Source organism: Ruditapes philippinarum, unplaced genomic scaffold, assembly GCF_026571515.1.
Source record: "Ruditapes philippinarum isolate M1 unplaced genomic scaffold, ASM2657151v2 ctg1519_1_1_1_1, whole genome shotgun sequence".
NCBI lineage: Eukaryota > Metazoa > Mollusca > Bivalvia > Venerida > Veneridae > Ruditapes > Ruditapes philippinarum.
The window spans coordinates 410,907-432,685 of record NW_026865600.1 but is presented as its reverse complement, the minus strand read 5'-3'; the positions used below and the strand labels follow the sequence as shown (position 1 = coordinate 432,685).

At 29.9% G+C, this 21,779-nt stretch overlaps 1 protein-coding gene across 4 annotated transcripts in view; it reads left to right on the top strand.

Annotated features, from left to right (window-relative positions):
- Window positions 1-21,385, top strand: part of LOC132729691 (zwei Ig domain protein zig-8-like) — a 76,693-nt gene extending 55,308 nt beyond the window's left edge. For 2 of the 4 annotated variants that reach the window (XM_060715512.1, XM_060715510.1), the window contains exons 2-6: window positions 9,535-9,656; window positions 12,656-12,869; window positions 13,432-13,743; window positions 16,951-16,974; window positions 19,280-21,385. In XM_060715512.1, the coding sequence (XP_060571495.1) occupies window positions 9,535-9,656; window positions 12,656-12,869; window positions 13,432-13,743; window positions 16,951-16,974; window positions 19,280-19,425 (818 nt within the window). In that variant the 3' untranslated portion in view covers window positions 19,426-21,385. Of the gene's footprint in view, window positions 1-1,518; window positions 2,107-9,534; window positions 9,657-12,655; window positions 12,870-13,431; window positions 13,744-16,950; window positions 16,975-19,279 lie in introns of those variants that run through there. The other 2 variants (XM_060715511.1, XM_060715513.1) reach the window with 2 other exon arrangements.
- Window positions 21,386-21,779: the final 394 nt, after the last annotated feature.

Here is a 21,779-nt window from a genome sequence, read left to right as displayed (position 1 = left end):
CCGTAATGTCACATTGCAAAATCACATTACGTTCCGCCGACATAACCAAACGTCTCTCATGCACAAAGCGAGTACCGGGCTAAAAGATATTGGATATTTTCATGTATATTGTTTTGTTTGGTAAATTAAAACAAATAGCACAAATTCAACTGTTAGTGATAGAACAAAATGTTCACCCTTGATAAATAATGTCGTCTCAATTAACACCACTAATCACAAACACCCGTAGTGAGTGTAATCTTTATATAATGCCATGAACATATTTCAATGCCAAATCATCTCAGACGGCTGTCCTTTCGCTTCACACTGCTCAATGTTGCAGGCCTATATTCTCAGTAACCTTTCATGAAGGACATTTGTTAGTTGTATAATTCGAAGAAAGGTCCTGATGACCATCTAACGAAATGTGGTTGTTTGTATTTATGGTATGTTTACGATAATTGTCAAGTTGGTTAGTAAACGAATGACGTTATCATGATTACAGGTTCAAATATCTAAAACATTGTTGTATCGTGTTAATGATTCTTTGGTGCTTGATTTATAATTTGAGAGCCGACTGGTGTCTTCCAATGTATATAGTCTATCAATTCTCATTGCTTCTTGAGTTTAGAGAGCACATCTTCGCAAAATCGAAAATCGTGTGTCCCCATAACATTACTATTTGGTACTCATTGTTACAACGTATAGATGAGTACCTTTGTACCAGCATTTTTAATACAAAACCGGTTTATGTACATTCTTTGTTCGCTCGAATGATTCGAGCTGTATTTAATCGGGGTTTTCATATTCGGAAATCAGTTTCTAGCGAGCAACTCTTAGGGACACTCACACATTCAAATTCAATGCCAAAATTATTTTGTGAAAAGTACAATTTTTTAAAAGCGTACAAGCTTTGCCTAAATGAAATGTATTGTTTAATTTTTAACGGAAACATTTATTGCTTTATGCTATACATGTTTTTGCACGTTTATTATGTCATCTTGTGTACTGTCCCTAAATACAAGCGTTCTCGCATATTGCATTCGAGTGTTTTTAGTTTTTATTTGTAGAAGTATTGTAGGAAATAAGATGGTACAATGTTGTAAGATGCCAATCACTAGTTCTCAATTGTCAGAAAGAATAAGGTGTGCCAATTAAGAATTAATCTTTATAAAAAGACGATAAACATAATTTAACGGGATGGGGCTTGGAATAGAGTACTTAAGTAGAATATGTGAACTATAGAAACAGTAAAAGTTTAACAGTGACTGATGTTGAAAGTGACAGTGGTACAAACAAAACAATTAAACCAAGAGTTAAATAGTCGTTTTAAACATTTTGAAATTAATTATTTAATTGTGATATACGTGCTTGTTTGCATAAATTTTATTTTAATGTAAAAAGTTTAATAACATTTTATATTTACTAATACAAGCAAGTTATAATAGACTTAGATAACGGTTTGAAAAATCTATAACAACCGAAGGCCGCAATATCGCCGAAGTGATTCTCTGGAGGAGATGTTATAGGAATAAACACAGTATTGGAGTTTAGACGTTTGTCTTGCGCTGTATTCACTATTCCAGTTATAGTTAACTCTCGCGGTTGTAAACATGTGTGTTTTATTAAAGTATTTTTAGAAAGTAAAGTACTTAAAGTTTTTAAAAGGATTAATTTTAAAAGCATTGCACGTGATAATGTTGATCCGGTATTGATAGATCGTGTCGTTTCTTATTTTTACATATGAAAAGTTTGATATATATTTAAAAGTGTTTTATGATTGGTTTGAATACCATGTGTTTCTCAAGATTATAGTTTGACTTTTGCTTTTATTGGGTCGATGATCAAAATTGGTTTCATTAAAGTCTCGTAGTTTGTCAATCAGCGAAATAGAAATTAATTTTGAAAAATTATATGAACTTGTACAAACCTGAAAGGGATACTATGAATTATTTATCGGTAATGTGAAAAGTCAAACAGGCACATATAAAATATTTATATTAAAAAAAAGAGAATGGCATCGCAGTTTGTTAGAATTAGATGATGTGAGAGGAAAAGATATGGATATATTGAGACTGTTAACAGTGCAAATCTGGATTTTTGCTTTTGACGGTATATATTGCTATTGTAAGTATATTTTATCAAGTTCATAAGTTGAAACTGATAATTAAAAACGAAAATATAAATTCAATCCTATCCAGTGAAGATCATTTTTAGAGGATGTATTTTTTCACTGCCAAAATTATATCCTTTGTCTATTTTTTATTCTCTTACAAACATTTATTAGTTAGTTATTAGCCTCTATTATAGGAAGTAAATTAATCGGTATGATCACGTACAATGCTTTGATGAACTGAATATTATTTGAAATAAATATAAGCTGTATATGCTAAACAAAATTCTGCATTTTTGAGAATATCGCAAAATAAGCTATTAACAATTTAGATATCAAAACAAACACTATGGATGATGAGATATGAAACTATTGACATTAATCACGGGAGAGTGATATATAATGTACATATTTTAACAATTTGAGGACCAGTCACATATATGTTATATTTTAACATTTCGCATTTATTGTATTTTTTCGTTTATATATATCTAAATTAAGGAGAAATTTTAAAGATAATCATTATCATCTTAAAAAATAGTGTTTACAGTCACTGGAGCCAGTTGACCGTATTGTTGAATAAAGCGTTATATTTTTTTGGCCAGATAAATAATACAGATTGTTGCTTAAATGATCAATTTAAGTGTACAATAAAGGTCATTTTACTAGAATTTGAATCGAAAAAAGTGCCACTTGACAGATACAAGTAGATCTACTTACAAAAAATGTTAGTTTGCATAATATTTTGTTGTCATATTATATACGTCGACATTCAAGGCATCAGGTGTACTGAAGCAAAATCGAGAACCTGTTGAATAGAACTTAAATTAATTATCTATACAAGAGGTATAAAAAAAATCCTGCAGTATATGAAATAGAGAAAAACAGAATCCCTTAAGAAAGTTCAACACGGCAAAATTGAAAATGTTGCAGGCTCGGTTTGATTGAGCCTGTTCGTGGACGGTACTGTCAAGTGCAAACTACCGTCCACGCCCCCTAGCACCGGCTTAAGCAGAATTCAACATTTAAACACGAAAATGGTGAAATTCTGAATTTAGAAACCTCCGCAGATGTGTTCATACGGCGGTTATCATGGAATCTTCAATGTGACAGTTTCGTGCCACAGAACCCACAGAAAAGAGAGACGTTATAATAAATAGAAAAAAGATTTATTATTTACGTAACATAGAATCTGTATCGGTTTTTACTTATTTCAATGTAAAACTTTTTACAAAAAAAAACTGATTGAATCCGTTTTATTATTCTATAGTATGCATTTTTAGATTTGCAGGGAAAGGTTTTCGTCAATAATCAGATACTGAAACATTGCATTTGGTGTTATTGATATATTTCATCTCGTCAATATTTCACGAAGTATGATCATACTTGAAATGATAAAGAAATAAAATGATTGATCGTTAATATAATTGAACTCCAATTTTATTATAAATTTTAATGCATAAGTTTTTATTTAACAATGTCCTTTTCAAAGAATATTTTTTATCTTTGAAACAAATTAATTATTCATCGACCAAAATGCGTTAAAATGAATTTGATGTTGTATCAGGAAAAAACATTTTGAGCATTGAAATTTCGTAATGAATAAAAACATAGAAAAAAGAACATTTCGCCTTGAAACCTATTTAAAATGCACATATTTGTTCGAGTTTAATTGTATTTGCATCATTTCTAAGTTGTCACTCATAAATTATACTTTTATACGTACAATTATTGAGTTGACAAGGTGCAGAAACCAGACTGAGTGTGTAAATTAAGTCTCAATACTTTTATCTTTGATATGATATAATATGGTAAAAAGACATGAAATAAACAATCAATATAATAAAAATATAAGGAGAATTATATACCATGTTCCATTTGACGTATGTATGCTGTTGTTTTATAGGTGAGATTTCTTCAAGATAAATAGATGTCAAGACTGCTTTTTTTGTGGTCGTCTAAATAAATTTGATCAATGAGAAAACTTTCTAAATCAGTTTCGCCAGTTAGAATGTTTATCAGCTAGGTAATGTCACCCTAATCTAAGAGTTTTGAAACTAAGCCGGTAAATATGTATATACCCCCCGACACATGCAATTTGAACAAACCAACTATTATGCCTTTATAAACAAATGGTTGTTGGAAAATTGATTGTGTCTTTGCTCTTAACTCTTGGGATTCTTTAGCAGATACTACATTTAAATCAAGGGTGTTTAAAAGTTCATCCCGTGTAGAAAACAATAAGTTTACTTTGAAAGACATAAACTTTGCACTTGATCGACATTTATTTTCAAGGAACTGTTTTATAAGAATTGTAGGAGACATGGCTAGGTCATCATGCACTGAGGTTCGAGAAACAGAGACATATAGATTTCAATTTTTATCTGGTTGCCCCTTCGTTGGCCTGTCAGAAGACAGATTTAATTGCTATGTGCCAAAATCTTGTTTATATATCGTTCATCAAAAATGCTCGTTAGACCCTATCCATAAGCGGCAAATCTAATTTTGGAACCGCGTCTTATATAAAAATTAACATTTTGATTGGTCAGAAATTACAGAATTGTATATTTTTAGGAACAATACTCATCAGGCACGTCCCCTCACATCGCGCACCAAAACCGCATTCGAAAAGGCGACTTGGCGAGCGAAGCACGCATAAATGTAAAGTTTCATATTTTAAGTGGTTTGGGATAAAGATTGCATTGTTCAGTAAGTTCACAATATTTACTTTTACTAAGTTGTAGTATTTTTTCAATTTATAAAATACATTTCTATTTACATTTTTGTAACCTTTAGAATATTCAAATGTTTCTTTTTTTGTCAAGAGACAGAGATATATTATTTTTTGTTCAAGATATTTATGTTAAGGGCATATTGACTTTAAATTGTTATAGACGAAGTAATTCTGTTTGCTTATTGTTATTTACTGAAATTCATGTATTGTTATTGTAAGTTGGTTATCAGATAACCGCTGGACTAGCTGTTTAGTAGGATTATTGTTGTCTACAAATAAACATAAGAACGAGTATATTGCACTGCAGAGTTTCACTTATCCCACGAACGACTTTAACGACTTTTACGGCTGCGCCGTGCATGGGCAGTCCCGTACAAGAATATTCAAATGTTACATTTTTACGGTGTTTATCAATATTTGAAATACTTACAAAAAATGTGTCCATTATGGACCAATCAACTTTAATACACATATTATAAATATTTTCCTTGAATTCTTAACATTATGTTGCTCAAACAGAATTTGATACATCAGGGAAAATCAAATCAGAATAATTTATAGATGTTGAAATACTTACTACAGTCTACAATTGAAATGGATTTGAATTCCTCTTGTTTGATATGTACAATTATATACAAGTCGGCTAAAGTTTAACAGTTTCATTGTAAAATGCACCTAATGGCATTGCTGCACTTCCATTTGATTACAATTCTCGCTAACTACTGCTCCATTGAATAATTGAATTAATTCATTCATTAATTCATGCATTCGATCAACCAGGTAATGATTTAAATACATTTTGATGCATGATATTACAAGGATTTGAAAGAGGTTGAACGAGTTTTATTTATTTCATTTATGATGCTACGGAGGAGTGATAATTGACATAATTTATTTAATATTAGTGTTGGTGTGGTTTTTTTTTCTTTCTTTCTTCCAAAATTTAAAATGACGCGACATGTGAATGAAAATATGTTCAACTATTTTGCTTATCTGATTATTATTCAATAAGGTTCAATCAAATCATCTGTTTAACTTATAGTTCCACACTTTTTATGCTTTCTCAATAATCAAGTTAAAAAGTTGTTTTAAAAATGGATTATTCTTATGACGCAGTTGGTGGTAAAATGCACGGCATGAATGTTAAAGTGCCATCTACAAATGATGACATTATAAAACATATTATTATGTTATAAATGGTAGTTAACAAGACTTCACTTTTGATAAGATATTTGTATATTATGGATATTTGGGATATGTTGTCTAAAAAACGTTGACTTGTGTTTCCCATTCTTCACGTGCGCTATAATATTTAAAATATTATTTTTTTCATTTTTTTGTCAGAAGACCTTTCTGTGAACTGATTTGCTCCATATGACTAAGGTTAATGCGATTCTGGAAATATGGATTTATAGTTTTCTGCCATAAATTAGGATGTATACAGTTCAAGTAAAGTTTATTTGATTGTATCAATTTCTTTATGACTGTAAAACAGAGTGTGGCGACGTTTGTTTTACATATATATTACATACATTTTTATGTGTCTTGTCTATTATTAAAATCGCTGAGCATTAAAGGCTGTTATTTAGCAAGTTTTGAATATAATATTTGCCATCATATTCAATATTTTGATAATCATGCATTACGCAAGGGCCAATTTACATAATCATGTTATTTATAAAATCGATAAGTGTATGTATAACAGTTACATATAATTTCAATATAGGTTAAATAATATTTAAACGTTAATATAACTAAATATTTTTAAATTAGTTTCTACATAAAGTGCAATTAAATTGTTTTACACCACCGCTGACAATTAATGATGAAATGTTCAATGATTTAAATAAATATCAATCCGGCCATTCAAAAAGGTTGTGTATAGTTTGATAATAATACTATTTTACAGATAAGCTCTATATCTTTAAACCTTTATTCATCAAAACTACTGTAATAATTAAATTATTACTTTGGCAAGTTAAACAAACAAAAACAGTATATGTACGTTATACGATTAAAAATTAAACACTTAATTAACGGGCGTGATAATATTTAAAATAAGTTTTGTTGATTTTGTCAAAAATACATTTTATGATTTTAAATAATATATATGTATATTTACAAACATAAATTACGCTAAATTATCTTAAAGTTTTTATTTTTATTAATGGTAAAACACGTATTTTTTAATCTATTTTTTGTTTAAATCATTATTTTGAAGCTGACTTAAAAAAATATGATTTTAATCGTCATTCTTAAATTATTAATCAAATGCCAGTTTTATAAAGATAAATATCTCACTGATTTTCTTTAAGGAGAATGGAAGGAAAATTGTCTTATATCTCTAACAATTGTTGTGTGGATATTTTCTATTTTGATTACGTTGTGTTAGACGAAATTCTTAAAAAGCAAAGAAGATATTAATATTACACCAAATTTTAATTTTTGTACTTTAAATATTGACAAACATTGGCATAACATGGTTTGACACGAGGGTGTGATAGGTTTGATATTATATCGCCCTTTACAAAATTAATTCTAGTCCGGTCAGAATTGCTTCACTATCAATAAAGAAATATCAGCATAGGAAATAAAATGCAAACATCTTAAACTGCTTCATAATATTTAATTATACCATTTACATTTGTTTTCAAATGCGGAATTATCTTGATTGACCATAAAGGGAATGGACCAGGAAAAGCAACAATCAGATTGTACGCCAAATACGCATGTTGGTGCCGTTGGTGCCTTGCGTGGAAAGATTTTAAAGGCCCCATTCAACTGTTTTAAATGCATCTTATCATATTCGTTAATGTAATCATTGCAAACATTTCTATTCAAATAATTTCTGTCACGGAATCATTATGAATATTGAAAGAGCAATAAATAGAAATGGATTGTCCTTTAGCCGAGCTTTAAAGAGCATTGGACCTGATATTGATCCGATTTATTCAAAAGACACGTTTCATACAAAAGACTAGTTAAACAATAATTATCCATAACGAAACACTTGACGATTTGACTTGTCTGGCAACTAACCGAGAAACATATCTTACAAGAAATATCTTTAAAATAAGATACTCGGCCGAAGTAAAACTACATGTAGTTAGCATGCCAAATTATGTTATTTTTAAGTGTTCAAAACAAAAAGAAATGTTAGCAGTGCTTGCATTAAAATGACATGATAATTATTTCTTGTAGCTAAGAAATACCCATTTTGTAAACATTGAAATTAAATTATTTATATTGATGCAAATATTTATATTGATGATTTTTCAAAGTAGAACAACTTCTTTTTTAGGTGTCTCTTAAACTTATTTTACGTTCGACTTTATTAATTTTGTATTTATTTGCAAATTAACCAAACAGTTAAAGAATCTTTTAATAATTTCCATTTTGTCTTTTTTTACTTCATTAAAAATGCTCGCAATTTTTTGTGAAGTTCTACCCACATCGGCTTCTTTACTTGAAAACAAAACAACATTGAATTTATATACATGTGTAATAAAACGTTTCAGCTAAAGTATTCTGGTTTTGTTTAAATTTAAGCTATGGAATTAAGAAAAACAACTTGCAATTATATTTCGTGTAATTTTAGCGTTGATACCACGTTATTATCAATTCGATTAAGAATTAAAATCACCCCATCTTTCGTGAAAAAAAAACAATCTTGTCATCTCATCTCCTTAGCGTGCTATTTGACAGCAATGCATATTGCCTCGGTCTTTATATTCCTGATTTTATCATCCGCTTGAAAGGTATTTAAGTATAACATGACGAGATAATAAACTTGATAACGTCTTTCCTTAGTTCTTACAGGGAAGTGGACTATAAACAGACATCATAGATTAACTTAAGCAATGAAACGTGCTGGTTTGTTTGATTACAGAACGCTAAGTTGTCATTAAATATTTATATCTAATCACGTTGCCACATAAAATCACTGTTAAAATGATAAATTGATGAGTTTGAAATGAAATAAGACGCTTATCTAATACATCTAACATTTTTTATATTTGCCTTATCATCGCCGCAAAGGGAATAAGCTTCCTTGATATAATTATATTTAGGCAGTATTATCAGATAGGTTTTTTCTATTCTATTACAGCACTCGATGATTGAAAACATACAATGCATTATAGGGAAGAATATACATGTAAACGTATAGATATAGCAGGCCATTGTTTCTTTTTCTTAAGGCAATAAGGCATTTACGTCATTAGTTTTTATTGTTGTTGTTTGTTTGTTTGTTCGCTTTATTTTTTTTTATTTTGTTATTATTCCAGGAATAAATTTAAGTCCGTTTTTTGAAGATACTTTCAACTTTTCAATTTACGTAATAGAGTCAAAATAAAAAGGTTGTATGCATGAGAAATTATTATTACTCCACAAATGATATAATAAAAATGCAAGTGCAATCTAACTGTACAAACTACTTTTCTTCTTGAGACTTGTCAAAATCCGTACAGAGTTACGTCTTTAAATACTACAAGTGTTTAAATAAATTTGTGAGAAAAGAAATGGGTTCATAAAATGTGTGAAAGATGAGTCATCTTATTTTACCACATAGTTTATTTATCTGATAATACGGCACGTTCAAGTTTCTCCTGATATTACGAGGAAAAATAGGGCTGTGACATTTCACAGATACTACTTTATCTGAAAGTGTTTCTAATGCATTTTTTATAAAGAATTTCTTCTTTTCCAGCTGGTAACTTGTTCCAATCAACACTTGCACCAGAATTCCTACCAGCACCTTTCAACGTAAGCTTTCACGTAGGAGACTCGGCTATGTTGAGCTGTGGTATAAACAACTTAGGGACGAAAACGGTCAGTGTAATTTATTTATTTTTTGTTTGTTTTGATGCTGTCAACAATATGTGTGTTTTCCGACACCTCAGTTATCTAACCTTACTGAATAATTTATTATGTAAATAAGCAGCTATAAGTATACCGTTTTTTCTTCATTATATTTTATAAAATATACAGTTTTTCTCTTATTACATGTATTATTTAATAACGTATTCCGCTTTTCTCTTATCATTCAATAAATTTTACCGTCATTCTCTTTTTTATTCTAGAAAGTATACTGTTTTTCTCCCATTTTTTATAATTATTTGTAATATTTCTTTATATCCAAATATCTGCACACCTCTAACTCTGATAAAGAAAATTACCCCTTAATGTGAAACAAGCTTGAGCATAGGTAGAATAAACATTCAAAAAGAATTTTAACTTCCATATGAAACAAGCTTTTTCTGCGACAAAAATTGAAAAAAAGGTGTAACTTCAACTGTGTATGCATAAAAATGGCCGAGATTCATATTTTTCATTTGCACACTTTTGATAAAATTATTTGATAAATGACATTTAACTCAATAGAAACAAAGAAATATTTAGAATGCGCAAAAGTGTATTGAAATGAAAAATATTCTTACAATTCACTATTATGTGTTTTTAAAAGCACATTCAACCGTTCGAAATGATATAAATTATCATTTTTAAACAGAAATATAAGATAAATCTATGTTTTGCTATGTTAATCAAATACAATGATTCGTACAATAGTTATATGCACTACAATGCATTGAGAATAGATCAAAGAAGAAATAGTGATAAAGCAAGCATTTTAACAAGATTCCTTTTTGTCTGAGATGCATTATTCATAAATCATTTGATATCAGGTAATCGACAAAATGATTTTTTCCGAATTGTTTCCGTATCTTAGCCTAAATAAAACTAGCAGAAATTGGGACTTAGTTCAAATCTGATAAGATCCCAGCAAGTTGCCTTGTATGAAGCCACTGTTTGGCTGGCGTTTTTGCATATTTCAAATGCCCGCAAGATAAACAAAATATAATATGATTATATTCACAGAAACCTGTTGATTGCAGCAACTTTAATGAGGTCCCTGGTGATCGATTGGAAACAAATTTGGTTTTAATGCATTAATCAGGGACATATGTTTAACACATTAAAACATAAAGTAAATATGTTTTCCCCGTATTTATAGAGCAACATGAAAGTTAAGAAAATTTAATGGAAATCTAAAATTAAATCCTCGTTTGTATCAACTTATCTTTTAAGATTACTTTCTTGCAAATATCAGACAAATTGACGTTTCATCACAGTTTTCATAACATTCAGAAAATATCTTTCACTTTAAAGTGACATTATCTTCATTTTTCGTTGTCAAGTTGAGTAGAATTAGTAATGTATTTCTAAATTATAAAAAAGACTGCACGAATGAATGATGTTCATCGAAAACCCCGTTGCTCACATGGATTACTGATTAATTTTTCATAGTTGAATATAGAATATGAAGACAATCATGACAAAACTCAATGTTACCTATTCACTGACCATTTATTTTTGGATGGGCATAATGTCACTCTAACTTGACAACAACTTAGTAGGATTTTTTTAAGTTTTAACTGCATATATTTATAACAGAATGTTAAAGAATAGATAATGTTTGATGGTTGACATTTTAAGAAAAAAAAATGCGTGTTCGTTTATGACTGGTCACTGTAATAAAGTAAGCTTATCTTAAGGTTGAACCATACATTGACACAACATAATAACAAATATTTACAAACATTGTTTTGCTTGGGAAGTACAAGTTTAATGTGTATTTGTTTCAAATATGTCCGCTATTGTACACAATTATACCTAAACTAAGTGTTTTCCGAATACGTATTATACACAGTGTTATAATAACATTTTCTTTTACATATATCGCTTTCATTCAAATATTTGAAACAGGTGTTTTGATACAATGAATAAATTTCTCAAACGTTATAGACCTAAAATGATAAGAGCGTGCATTCTTGAAAATATTTTCTAGACCTTTGCCAAATACTATCACAAACTTCGGGAAAGTAGATAACACTGTTCTTTCGAATTAACTGGTTCATTTTTTACTCATACCAATGTGTTCTGATAATGTTTCCGTAGAATATTTTGATTTTTGAATGAGTACATGTAAAAAAAAACTCTTGTATAGACTTTATAACTGGTTTATGAATGATGTCGGAGTTGTTTGTGTCAACTAAGCAATCTTGAAGGTTTTATGTTATTTCTTATCTATGCGGAACAGCAATGGTGTTGAAATACTAAACTGTATCATTAGCTATGGCTGATATCCTACAAAATGTAAATTGCAATAAAAAATCAGCATATTGAAGATATTATCACCTTTATAGACAAAATGTAAACATAATTTCAATTTGCTATTTTCCTAATAATGTTGATGCTGTATTAAACATCTGGAAGAAGGGATATTCCTCGTAAGTATAATCACTACAAAATGACATAAAAATTGCAGTCTCGGTGTGATGAGTCTTTACATGAGGGATAAGGAAACAAATGCAACACTCACGATCCTAGCTCTGACTTCAGCGATACTCAAATATTAACTCTTTAAAGTGTTGGAATCAATAAACGCATAAATTTATAATTTATAATTATCAAACAAAAAGTTATGTGATGTGCGTCTAATTCCACAAAAATCAATGTAAGTTATATACTCGTTTTACATGTTTTAAAGAACGGTAATCATCCAAATAGAACTGAATTCGTAAATGTTACTACTTTGATGACGATAAGTATGATCAGAGTTACATAACACAAATATACACATATATCTCAATATTTATTTTGCGGGGGAAAATCGTTTAAATAGAATATTCAATTATGTCAATTATTGTGATATTTTCTGCAACATCTTTTTTATTCAATATCTTGGCCTTTTTGTCATTGTATCTTGTCCTCTATTTTTAATCAATAAGAAAGACGTGTATGATAAAAGCCTCATTTTACTTTAACAGGTCGTATGGCGGCGCCTCGACAGCTCATTTCCACTTACTTCCGGTAAAATGACAGTTATTGACGATAAGCGTGTCCGAGTATCTCACGTGGTACACAAGAACCAATGGGATCTAATGATTAAAGATGTTAAACTGGAGGATGATGGCGTTTATGAATGTCAGATTTCTTCCAAAGATAGGACGGTCAGGAGATTGGTTACACTTCATGTGTTTGGTAAGGGTATACCGTGAAGTCTATAAATTAATCATGATTTTGTACAGCTTCGTTGTCAGTCAACGTTTGAAGATTTCTGTAGTATATTAAAAATTATCTGTCTGTGCAAATTAATGATTTTCCTAGAGAAATATCACTCACTACCTTTGAATATGGTACAAAATGTTAAGTAATATATAATATCTTTTGTATTATTTTGGCATGTTGTATAAATGTAATCTGGATAAAATATCAAACAACATGTTTAGCCAATAAAGTGTAATTGGCATTAACAAATATTCGCAAAATAGAATAAACTTTCCGGTATATATAGGTAAAATGGTGTTAAAAAATAACAATAATATTCAGTTGATATCCAATGTAGAAAGTATTATAAATCAAATCAATCATATCCGATTTAGTAAAACTAAATCAATCATGAACCTAAACAAATTCTAATCGAAGTAAACAGGAAATAATAAATATAGATTAACATCTTGACATTTAATAATAATAAACAATATCTTATCTTATCTTATACTCGTATATAAGTTAATTTCGCATACAAACATGTTGTTTTCAGAACCAAAAGTAGAAATTCCTGAAATAAATATTACAGAACCACAGTATGTAGAACGAGGAGAAACAATTACATTACAATGTAACGCCACGGGTGAAAGCTATCCTCCGGATGAAATGGACTGGTTCCGAAATGGACAAGCAATTACATCAGATACTAAGAGAGGAATTCACATATCAAAACAATATTCAATATCAAAACGTAAATTCACTAGTGTTTTAAAAATAGACAGAGCAGAAATGAAGGACGACGGAACTTACGTGTGTCGATCGTCTAATATGCAAATTACAAGTACCAAAGTAATTGTTTTAAATGGTAAGTAGCATTTCGTAGAAGGCATTTTCTTTATTTATATATGATCTCGTTTTATCCATGATTAATTACTATTCTTCCAAAAATTGAGACTTCGGTAATTTTCCCCCTACAAGATATTCTAATTTTATTGTAGTTTTTTTTTTTTCTTCATATAATTCTAACATAACACCTCACATACACTCTTGCTGTAGGCTTTGATTTTCTTTCTTTATCCATTTTGTCTTTAAAGAATCTTAGGCAATTTGTTAGAAGCGTAATGATATAATCCTATGCATGCAACTAATTCATAAAGGCCTTAGAATCGCGTCAATTTAAATAAAACTTGATAGGGAGGAGATGACGATTGAATCATCTAGGACTAATGTAAACTCTATATATCCAGTCTGATACGTATGTTTAAGTTGTTGAAATAAAAGAAAAAAGATGAAATATTCTTAAATTTTAAATAAAGATATATAGGATTGCGACAGTAGGATACAGAATAAAACAGCAAAATACGAAAATTTAAATAGCGAAAATAATCTCCTATGAAAAAAGCGCTAATTTTTTTCATTATTTTGTCTTAATAGAATCATTTTGATGCGACAAAAAATTCAAATACACGGGTCTGCGTACTTGTGGTGAATTCCCAAGCACTAAAACTTCAAGGAGGTATAAAAATAGCAGATAAACACCACCTGTATTATAATTATTTTTCTTCTTTTTTCGAATTTTACTAATTGGGGGTATGTCGTCTCTAAATACACGTTTTGTGCACAAACGCGAAGACTCATACTTAGCTAGAATTAAATCAGATAGTATGTACTTTTTCTAAATTATTACTGTACATATACTGTTGTATGTATGGTATTTTGTAATATCTATATCTCCAGGACTAGTAAAATGATATCATATTTTTTTAATACCGCCAAGTTTCTTGGAAAAACAATAGTATGTTAAATGGCTAAATGGGTTTCATCAAACGGTACATAGCTGTCTCTTTTCTGTCAACAGAAATCTCACTTACCATCAATCACTTCTAGAAAAACGTACTCGTTAATCAAATAATGCTTTAATTACAGTTTTCCTCGAATTAATGTCTTAACAAAGACGGATTTCTTGGTTTTAATTAAGAAGATTTAGACTTATTAATTAATAAGGGAAAGAAAGTATAGGAAAGATGGATGTTTATTTCTTTTGATATCATAATTAATTCAGAACGCATTTGAAAGACTGCTTTTAGTTTAGCTTAATTTTGTTATTTATCTGTCAGTTTAGAAATTGTTTTGAAAGTTAGTAAGAAGCGGTTTCTTTCTTCTGAGAGACAATACAAAATCATTATTTATCATTGGTGACAAGAAAAATTATTTCAAAAATTAAAAATATAATATACATGTATAATAACTATTAAGAAGATCTTTTGAAGATAAAGAATAATTTCTTTGTGATGTGACTCTTTCTTCTAGTATATTTGATATTGAACATTATAATATAAATTACGATTTTGGACAATGCATGAAGATCTTAATGACCATTTCTGTTCTTGTAGACCCGAAGAAATTCAGAAGACCTGTTTAACGTCATCATGTGATGTATTTGTCTTTTATATGCCGGTAGAAATCCTTTCATTCATCAATCTAAGTCGCTTTTTTCATTCTAGAAAAGTAAACCAATCAGTCAAGTAACAACTTAATTACCAATGTTTCCTTAATCAATACTAACTGCAAGACATTAAGACATATCTTTCCAACAACATCAACAATACAAGTACTAAACAGCGTTAAACATTGCTTGTTATCAATACCATAGATTCATTACAGTTATATTACATTTTAATACAAATGTGTATATTTCGAATGTCTTTGCTGGACAAAACATTATAATTGCTCTATATTGTAGTTGAAATTATAACATACCTTTTTTCATTTTTCAATTATTCTGCAGTCGGTCTGGTAGCCTTTGGTATAAAATATATCTTCAATGGCAATTTATTAAGTTTAAATGTTTGAACATATGGCCGCCTTTGTGTGGTTCAACTTGAATATTTGTTAAAAAGCTTAAAGATATACTATGCTCATCTTTAAGTGAAACAATTTAATCACATATTTGTTGAAATCTATGACATTCTAACTGAATATGTCTAACTTGAATAAAAGTATGAATAAACTGTGTATTGGAAGCTGCATTTCCTGTTACCAGTCAAGTAAAGTTGGTCTTTCCTTAAAAAAAACTGCCAGTTGTTTTTTTAATGACACTATATATTCATATTATGACCACCTATAGTTTGTAGAATTTTAAACACAATATATCTACTTTGTATGAAGGCAAAACCTTTTTATTTTATGTTTACAAAGAGTCTGTGTAGCAATTATCAATATTTTCGAATATCAAATTTGAGCATAGTATATCTTTAAACAAACATCGTTTCAATATATAAAAGGTCCATTTAAAGTGGTCAACTACTAGTATAAACAAAACAATAATATACATTTTCGAAACAGGTCTGACCTTCACAAAAAGATAACTGTTTTGCCCATGTAATTTTCTAACATGTTGATAAATATTGATGGTCTGTGAAGTGCTGACGTTTTAGAACATGCATCAACATCAATAATCATAAAGCATTTGATATTTATTTTACAAATACTACCCCTAAAGCATGCAGATTTGTAATACATGTAATTAAATATTGATAATTTAGAATGTTGAAATGTGAAATGTAAGTGATTTAAACATATCCTTTAGTGTTTACAAAATAATTCCTCCAAGTAATCAAATATAGATAAAGACATTTCTCTTACACAGTCAGTAAAGGGATAAAATAATAGTGTTTAAATTGCTAAATACAAAGTTTTGCTTGAATTGTGATTGTGTGTTTTCATAGCTTTAATGTTTTTGTAACATTTTACGTGTCGATTTAACTGTATTCAAATAATTTCATAATCCAAGATTATTTTCATTATTTCATTCGTTCTTATTTCATTTTTCATATACTTATTTTTATACAGAAAATATAGCCATACCATTACACTTGTCTGATACAAACATAACTATGATCATATTTCCACAACTAGCATTTAAATAATAACTTTGAATGTTATGTGTATTTCCTTCGTTATATAATGTTACAGAAGCAATTAAGTATATGTAATGTGCCTTTTATAAGAATTATAGTTATTATAGAAAGTAGGGATTGGACAAAAATATATATCTTTATTAATTTTTCAGCTGAAACATCTCCAAGAAAAAGAGGTGAGTCGAAATCTAGATTTTAAATATTTTTTGAAAAGGCATTGTTTATATCGCCTGAATATCTGCAGCTGGTTGTTTCTTGTAAAAGGCTAAATAAATGAAACTGTCTTCGGAAGTTGTTTTGGTATTTTGATTCGTTTTGCCGGAATGATCTATCAAAATACAAGAATAAAGAAAAACAAACTATATTCGGGCGATGTTACTGTGCCTTTTTAATGTACGTTCTTTCATTATTCAAATTTGAATATTACAACGATATTATTTCTTTTAAATATCACAGCAATTCCTGCTCTACTTCCAGTCTGTGAGTACTTAGTAGTACCCTTACCTGATCACATATCAATCACATTTGTAGGGCTCTGATTCAATCACGTATACATCATTTGCGTATCAAAAATAAATATACCTAAACTACTCACACCGCAACCATTCACATACATGTAATCATTAAGAACATTATTCAATATTCGCACATATTTTTCACATATCATTGTCCATATGGCACGTTTGAAACGCCACTTAAAAAGGACCTGCACGAACACGGAAATACACGAAAACTACACCTTTCGAGAATATCATGTATATCGAGAGATTTATTTCATTTAAAATCGGACTGAAGTTCAAGACATACATTTTGGCCATTTACATTCAGAACACAATAATTATTAGGTATTCGAAATTTTGTATTCATCAAACACTTTACAACACTGTTTTTCTTTCTTAATTTTATCACTTACATATACATATTTATACATATCTATCAAATGAATGTATTGTACAAAATGCTTTGAGTCATACTGTGATCATTTTTATTCTAACTCACTCTACACTTCATTGCTGCTGCTGTTGTTTGCTGCTGTTGACACAAACAAAAACAAGAATTCAGAAATTCCGTGAACAAATCAATTTTATGCATTGTGATTTTAAATCTTAACACAAAATGCTGTGAAATGTGATACATGATTTAAAGTTGCGTTAATATGATTTATGCGTTATAAAAGGCTGAGTTTAAGAACATTTCCATTAGGATTCCTTGTTTTAGCACTTGTCCTTGAGCTTTTCCTCGAGACGTTTTTAACGCATCTTGAACTGACAACAGCATGCAAACTCTGGAGAACCATGTAATCGCCCCTATGCTCATGTCTCTGAAGGTTTTAAAAATCAATCATTTCTAATAATTTTAAATTGTCTGCTTTGATAATTTCCGGCTAATGGCATTTGCCGTATCTAAATATGGCGATATCGGCATACGAATGGTACAAAAGGCTCGAATATATCGTAACATAACCGTGCATATCTAGTAACAAAGGAATGTGAAAATAAAACATGTATTGTACTATAGAAAGGCAGAAGCAATTCTATGTCCGAGACGAGCACCATAGTATGGAGATGAACAGATATGTTTAATATTTAATCAGATTGAAAGAAATGAATAAGCGCCAATGGTTATTGAGAGTATAAATTTTGAACCTCATAAAACTATTTTCAGGGTCAAGACCATTCGTGACGTTGAGGATCTGGCTAAAATTTTTAGTTTTGTCGATATTATTTAACAAAATCACGCATATATTTTATTATTGATTTTTATATTCGGTATACCGGAGATATTTGCCAAACTACTGGTATTGTACTGATTTAGCAGATTAAATGTGATTGAGACCATTTTGACGAGGTAACGTCGATTTCGTGAACGGTGAACTAAAGCATCACTGGCTACCCCATAAAAGTATCTGAATCATTTTTTCTATTCATTCTGCTACTATTGTATGACACTAGTAGTTTGGCAAATGTTTAAGGTAAACCATATATCAAAAACAGTAACGTTTTCAATGCATATCAATTTACTGAATTATATCGATGAAACGCAACACGGCAGTCAGTGCTTCATTCACAGGAATGATCCCTAAAGTCAACATATTCCTGAACATCTTAGAAATGCTGGTTAATTTTTAATGTCATATCAGCCGGATATTTTTCTTCATTTCTTTTAATGTGACTTTCTTTACTGTGTAAGTTCGTTTACCTACCGTGTTATTCGTTTTGGACAATGCAACATTTGAGATAAAATATTTATTAAACTTAAAACATAGTAGCCTTAAATATTTTGATCTACCCGTAAATAAGTACGTTTTCTGCGTTATTGTAAAATGACAAGAATTTCAATAAAGAATTGAAACTTTGTCAAATGTGTTTTTGTAAATAATGAACGATGTTCAATAATTCTCTCTGTTAAGGTTTATTTTCATTTACATGATTATTTATATGAAAATATAACATCTAATGCATATCGAATTTTGCTTTATAGGGACAGCTGGAGGATCAAAGAGTGATGGAGGAGAATCTAATTCATCAAGTCATACAATGGCAAATTCTACAGAGACATACCTGCTCAATATTGTGTTAATTTGTATTACTGTATTTTTACAAGCAAAACAGTACTGCCCATCGTGATACACGCCTTCTGCATTATATTTGATAGACTTAAATTTGGCTTTCCTGATTATGCCTAGACATAGAGAATATTCAAGAACATTTAAATATTCAAGTTTTAAGAATTCAAAAAATTGTCTTTGATTGAGGAAACGCAAGTCACGGTTATCTTTTAACAATGAAGCAGTTGAAATGTGCCGTTGATTCTCCTCGTAGCACAAACAGGGAAATATGTGACGATAATTGTTTATTGGTGCCATTGGCGTGTGATAAGTTGAACCTCAAGTAAAAGATTGCCTTGTTAAATGAAAGTGCTGCTGCAATAAACAGCAAGATATTGAATAGATGAAGTGAATACTATTATGTGAGTAAATTGAATACAATTATGGTGAATAATGAACGTGATTTTTTGGAAATAAACTGCGTATAAAGACATGTTAATAATTATATTCAATAAATTGAAATAATTTGTATTAAAGACACGAAAGAAAAGTTTGTTCAGCCAATTATGGGTTTGGAAATGATATGATATTAGCTGAAAATGACAGCTTTATTTGCTGGGTAATGTATTCGTCCATACAATATTATGGAAAAGTCCATACAATATTATGGAACATTTAATCACTTCATGAACATATGAAATGTTATGTTTAAATGTTGTAAATATATTATTTGATGGTGCCTCATCACTACGCGACCAAATGATAAGCATTTTAGATTAAGTTATGAATCAGGATATGAACTGTTGAAGTACAATTATATACAATTCAACCATCAACATGTATGTATATACATTTTTAGCATAGATTTGTTATTATATATCCTTTAACTTTCGCGTTTTAGATAGAGGTCATCAAATGAAAACATAATCGCTAAGAGTGAGAACAGGCTATACGTGATTAAAATACTATGTGATGAACGTAATACAGTTGAACTCTTTACAGACAATTGAAAATAGTCCTGCTATTTGGTACTGTTATTTTAAATAGACGGTAAAATATATTATGAGTTTGACGATGTTTTTATTAAACATCTTCCACGCTTTGTATTATGTAATTGAGGATGGTCTAACAACTTATACATTTATATGCCACCGCAGCATCCGCGATGCGGTGGCATATAGCGATTCACCTGTGTGTTTGTTTGTGTGTGTGTGTGTGTGTATAGACTTAAAAAATCTTCTGGTGAAAAACCACTAGTCCAATTTCAACCAAACTTGGCAGGATTGTTCCTTGGGTGAAGGCCTTCCAAAGTTGTTCAAAGAATTTCATTCCATGCAGAATTCTGGTTGCCATGGCAACCAAAAGGAATTATAAGAATAAATTTAAAAAATCTTCTTGTAAAGACCCAAAAGGCCTAGAGCTTAGATATTTTGCATAAGGCATTGTCTGGTAGACCTCTACCAAGATTGTTCAAATTATACCCCTGGGGTCCAAATCGGCCCCGCCCCGGGGGTCATTGATTTTCACTATATGTACATATAGTAAAAACTTAAAATACCTTCTTGTCTGAAGGTACCAGGCTTAGAGGTTTGATATTTGGTATGTGTTATTATCTATAGGTACTCTACCAAAGTTATTCAAATTTTGCGTCTAGTGTCAAAATTAGCCCTGCCCCGGGGGTCATAGGTTTTCCTCATATGCGGTGGCATAGCATTTTTTACAAATGCAATCTTGTTAATTTTGTTTTCAGGTAAATGAGTCATGTCTTTATGAAACGACCAGATTAAAAAGAATGCAGAATACCTTAAAAATCATTTTAATCAATTATCACCAAATATAGAGGATTTTTGTTGCTGTTTTGTTTTGTTTCATAAAATACTTAACATTTGTATATGTGCAGTTTGCTATGTAGCTCAGTGTCTTGTTTCGCTGGGCGGTTTTTTAGAGCAATCATCTAATTTATATTTTTTGTTGACCGATGATTACTATTATGTTATACTTACATTGTTACACTTTTGTTAATAAAGTTTGTGAATGATCTTCTATATTGAGCCCTCTTTCTCAAACCGAATTCATTTTTCGTTTTACATTCAATTCAAAAGTCTGGAAGAATGTGATCTATTGGAAGCATTAATCACAACACAAGTACATGGAATCTACAGGCTCTGTTTAATTTAGACTGTTCATGAGGGATAATGAAAACGTGTAACATACCTCACGCCCACTCTCATCGGCTTCAGCGGTACTCAAAGACGAAATTTATCTGTAATCTTTGTGCGCAAGAATGACATATTGGAAACGTAAATGGGCTTTATTTGTTTTGTTTTGTCTTAAATAAAACACAGGAAAGACAGAAATTCACAAACTTTTTAAATGGACATTATTCCCATCCAAGTATAAGTATAAATTGTGAGTGTAATTGTAAATAGAAAA